The sequence below is a fragment of the Agrilus planipennis genome, unplaced genomic scaffold (genome assembly GCF_000699045.2).
Source record: "Agrilus planipennis isolate EAB-ADULT unplaced genomic scaffold, Apla_2.0 scaffold175, whole genome shotgun sequence".
NCBI lineage: Eukaryota > Metazoa > Arthropoda > Insecta > Coleoptera > Buprestidae > Agrilus > Agrilus planipennis.
In genome coordinates this window covers 407,225-411,477 of record NW_020442426.1, presented here as the reverse complement: position 1 = coordinate 411,477, position 4,253 = coordinate 407,225, and the positions used below count along the sequence as shown (strand labels likewise).

General features: G+C 33.0%; 1 protein-coding gene across 1 annotated transcript; it reads right to left on the bottom strand.

Annotated features, from left to right (window-relative positions):
• Positions 1–352: 352 nt before the first annotated feature.
• LOC108736512 (zinc finger protein 84-like) lies at positions 353–2,771 on the bottom strand. Its single transcript, XM_018468966.2, has 4 exons — positions 2,742–2,771; positions 2,329–2,572; positions 1,162–1,950; positions 353–931 (listed from the first exon to the last, which is right to left on the bottom strand). Exons 2-4 carry the CDS (start codon positions 2,556–2,558, stop codon positions 721–723), a joined length of 1,230 nt encoding a protein of 409 aa, XP_018324468.1. The 5' UTR covers positions 2,559–2,572; positions 2,742–2,771; the 3' UTR covers positions 353–720.
• Between the last annotated feature and the right edge of the window lie 1,482 nt (positions 2,772–4,253).

Sequence of the window (4,253 nt, the reverse complement as noted above, 5' to 3'; positions counted from 1 at the left end):
TAACAGATACTCAATTTAACAAATTATAATAAAAAGTTTTGTTTTTCATTTTACTAATAGTCTTTTTACCGTGTACAAATAAAATAATGAAAGCACACCACTGAACAGTAATGTAAGGGCTTGCTGTATGGGCTTTACCTATAGTGTATAAATGCTGATTTAACTCGATTGGTTGTAATGAAACTCATAAAGACTGCCTCTTACTGCACAATACACTTTGCTTTCCGATTTTTGATATTTGGTAATATTCCTCAACTTCTACTTTTAACTTTGTTTTTTAATTAATGTAATAATGTATGCAAACACCATATAATAACTCTTCTGTTGTAAGCTATAATTAATTCAATTTTTTACCACCAGCTGTTATGACTCAATACAACAGTTTCCAATAATGTTCATTAACTTGGTTTGCGTGCCTAACCATTGTTGAAGAGGGCTGGGTCTTTGGAAGATTTCCCTTCTTCCACGAAAAAAAAAAATTGCCAAGTAAATACTTTTACACGGCCCTTAGCAAATATTTCAAATACTATACAATAAGCAATAAATATTAGATACAGCCTTTATCCTGACAGTATTTATTATGGGTATTAAACTGTGTATCGTTCAGTGCTTATGCTTTGAATATTTATAATAGTCTAATCTATTACGCAATGGTATTTAAATTTATCATTACTTACATTTGAGTAGATGTCTTTCTGAAAGTTTTTAAGATGGCTCGGGCTATTCTCTCATATGAATGCTCATATGAACAGGTAGGGACTGTTTTTGAGAAAACCTTTTCTGACATATATCACATGAGAACGGTTTTTCCCCGGTGTGGACGCGAAAATGATTAGTCAACTTCGATTTTCTAATGAAACGTTTCCCGCAACTCGGACATTCAAATGGTCGTTCGCCTGTATGCAACATTTCATGTCGCACCAAATCGATCCTAAAAATGATATTAAATTAATTTTATAATAACAAATAATATTTAAATGTAAATAAGGAATGCATATGTGTTTTCGCTGCCATTACGAAGAAAAGGATTTTTTACCCCTTTCGGTTTTTTTATTGAGTTTGAATGCGGCAAAAATTAAAAAAAAAAAAATTAACAATAATAACTATAATCAAAGTTGAAGCTACCATTTTAAGGTCAGTTGTATACTTATGTTTACTTACTTGCGAGCAAATTTCCTACCACAGAATTTGCAGTTGAATGGTTTTTCTCCCATATGAATGTGCATATGTCGATCGAAATCCCGTTTATCGGTAAACCTTTTCAGACACAGTCGACACTCGTACGGTTTTTCCTTGGTATGAACACGAACGTGTCTGGTTAAACACCATTTTTTGATGAAACGTTTGTCGCAGGTATCGCACTTGAATGGTTTTTCTCCCGTATGAACTAGCATATGCACACCGAGACCGTATTTTTTGGAAAACCTTTTCTGGCACATTTGACATTCATACGGTTTTTCCCTCGTATAAACACACATATGTTGATCGAGGTGTTGTTTTTCAGAAAACTTCTTTTGACACACTTGACACTCGTGCAGTTTTTCCTCAGTATGGACGCAAATGTGTGAGGTCAAATGCAATTCTCCACAGGTTTCGCACTTGATCGGCTTTTCTTTTCCGGAAAACTTTTCAGGGTGTAATGGACGCTCGAGTGGTTTTTCCTGTGTATGAATCAACATGTGCAGATGGAGACGGAATTCTTCGGGAAACCTTTTTCGACATACTTGACATTCGTATGGGTTTTTCCCTGTATGAACACGCGTATGTACATCGCGAATGTGTTTTAGGGAAAATCTTCTCTGACACACCGGACACTCGTATGGTTTCTCCCCAGTATGGATACGAAAGTGATAGGTCAGCTTTGATTTCTTGACGAAACGTTTATTGCAAATCGGGCATTCGAATGGACATTCACCCGTATGCAACATCTGATGATGTATCAAACTATCTCTGAAAATGATAAATTTAATAAGTTGATTTAATACCTAAAAACTAGTAGGTATGCTCGTGCGAATAAATCTTACGTTTTTTTTTTTTAAATTCTTCAACAGATCAACGACTTATCTAATTATTTTTTTTTTAACAGTTGTACGATTATAACTTTTTTGTTAATTTATTTATTTAAATCAAATCAAAACTAGTGAATGGCAGTATACTGAAGAAATTGTACATATATTATGAAATATGTATAATGTGAGGATAAATATGTTACAATTTACGATTAACATGATAAAATATTAGGTACTGTTTTAAAGGGTACATGTTTTGGATATTTGTATCATAATACACTTGTTTGTCAGATATACCATAGTAATTAGCATTACTTACTTGTAATTAAATCTCATTCCACAGGTTTCACACTTGAATGGCTTTTCCCTTGTATGTATTTGAGTATGTCGATTTAAAATTCGTCTACTGGATAACTTTTTCAGACACACTTGACATTCGTACAGGTTTTCCCTACTATGGATGCTAATGTGACAGGTCAGCTTCGATTTTGAGATAAAAGATTTATCACAGTTTTCACACTTATATGGTTTTTCTGCCCTTTGAGTCATTGACTGTTTTCTTCCTAAAATATGAGTTTTTGTTTTCACATTTATGATTGTTTCCTAAGTTCTCTTGCATGAAGTCTAATATGATGTACATATTGTACTTGAAACTTCCCCATAGAAGTTGAAAAAATTACTTAAACCTGTAGCAACATTGCTTAAGTTTAATTTCATCTTTAAGAAAATTACCTTCTATTTCCTTTTTTATTGTGGTCTCTTCTTTAGTATAATTTATATTTAAATGCTCATTTTCAAAAATATTATGTCCTATTTCTTTTTTTATAACAGTTTCTACTTTTACATCTAAATTTAAAAGTTCATTTCTTCTACTATCTTCCTTATTGGGATAAAGCCACCCTCCATCAATATACTCAGCGTCACCTTCAGAAGTATTACCTTCTACTTCTTCTTCTTTTATAATAATTTCTTCTTTTAAATAAAAATCTAAAACCTCATTTCTTTTATTGGAAAAACAACAAGCTTCGTCAGTAAGCTCCATTCCTTTAATAATATGATCTTTTATATTCTTTTTTGTTGCAGTTTTTTCTCTTATTTCTTTAAATTTAAATTCTTACTGTTATCTTCATCATCAAAAAATCATTTTCTTATATTTCATTTTTCATTGCTAAATTATTTGATTCTTTGTAATTCGTTTTGTCGATATTTATGTTTTTATTAACCGTATACATATAATATGTCATCAGTAATTTTTTGACAATGAAACATTATTAATCTGCTTAATTTATGAACGGCTTCAATGAAATTTGAAATATTTTCTTATTTAGTTTCAGTTTTTCGATAACTGTGAGCAATACTCTTAAGAACAGCTTTTTATTATTTGGATTAGATTAGATTTTTATATTAATTTTAAATATATTTCTGTCCTTAATTCATTTTCTTTTACTACCGCCATCTACCACGAATTTTATAAATAAGGATGAGATTGAAAAACAGTTTTCTTTGTATTATTTTGTTGTCTTTCTGTGATTGTTACAGATTGCAAAGATACTATTTCAACCACCTGAAAAGTAGATAGCAGACCAACTTCTAATTTACAAGGTTCGACTTGTCAAACTGCAACCCTTCGGTTTGATGCACGTCGACGCACCCCTTATTTATGCATGTCCTTTATAAGGTGCAGTGGTATGTCAACTTGGTCCTACGTCTACAATTACAGCGCATTGGACAACCACTATAGAGCGACACGATACCATCTTTCGTCGTCGATTTTGACTTGTTGCACCCTTACATGGTTCTTGGAAGCTTGTTTCGCCGCTTCAAATTCTAAGGCATGGGACAATGCTTCACTTGGTCTTGCAGCGTATTCGTCCGTAGGTCTTGGAGAGAGAGTGAAGGATGACTAAATATCATGTCCGATGGAAACCTGAGTTCTTTTCCAGTTATATGTGTCGGCCCCAATCAGTTTGGTGCTCGTGGACAAAATTTCTTCGATTGGTCTCTAGAGTAGCGTTAAATCGTTCAACCAGTCCATTCCATTCCTGCGCATGTAAGGGCGTAGTCCTTGTTTTTGAAATGCCCTTTAGTTCAGTGAGTTTCTTGAAGTCCACTGAGTTTAATAACTTTTCGTTGTCTAGCTCTCTATCAACTGCTTCAAATACTTCCAATTGTGTACCTTTGCAGATCTTTTTTCTTGGAAGTTTTTTGAATCGGTTTTATCAGGTATGGGTGATGTTTCATTTC

Coding starts and splice junctions, on each gene's coding strand:
- LOC108736512 (XM_018468966.2), bottom strand. CDS start 2,558: ATGACTCAAAGGGCAGAAAAACCATATAAGTGTGAAAACTGTGATAAA. Junction 1,951..2,328: donor GGAATGAGATTTAATTACAA/GTAAGTAATGCT, acceptor TATCATTTTCAG/AGATAGTTTGATACATCATC. Junction 932..1,161: donor GGTAGGAAATTTGCTCGCAA/GTAAGTAAACAT, acceptor TATCATTTTTAG/GATCGATTTGGTGCGACATG.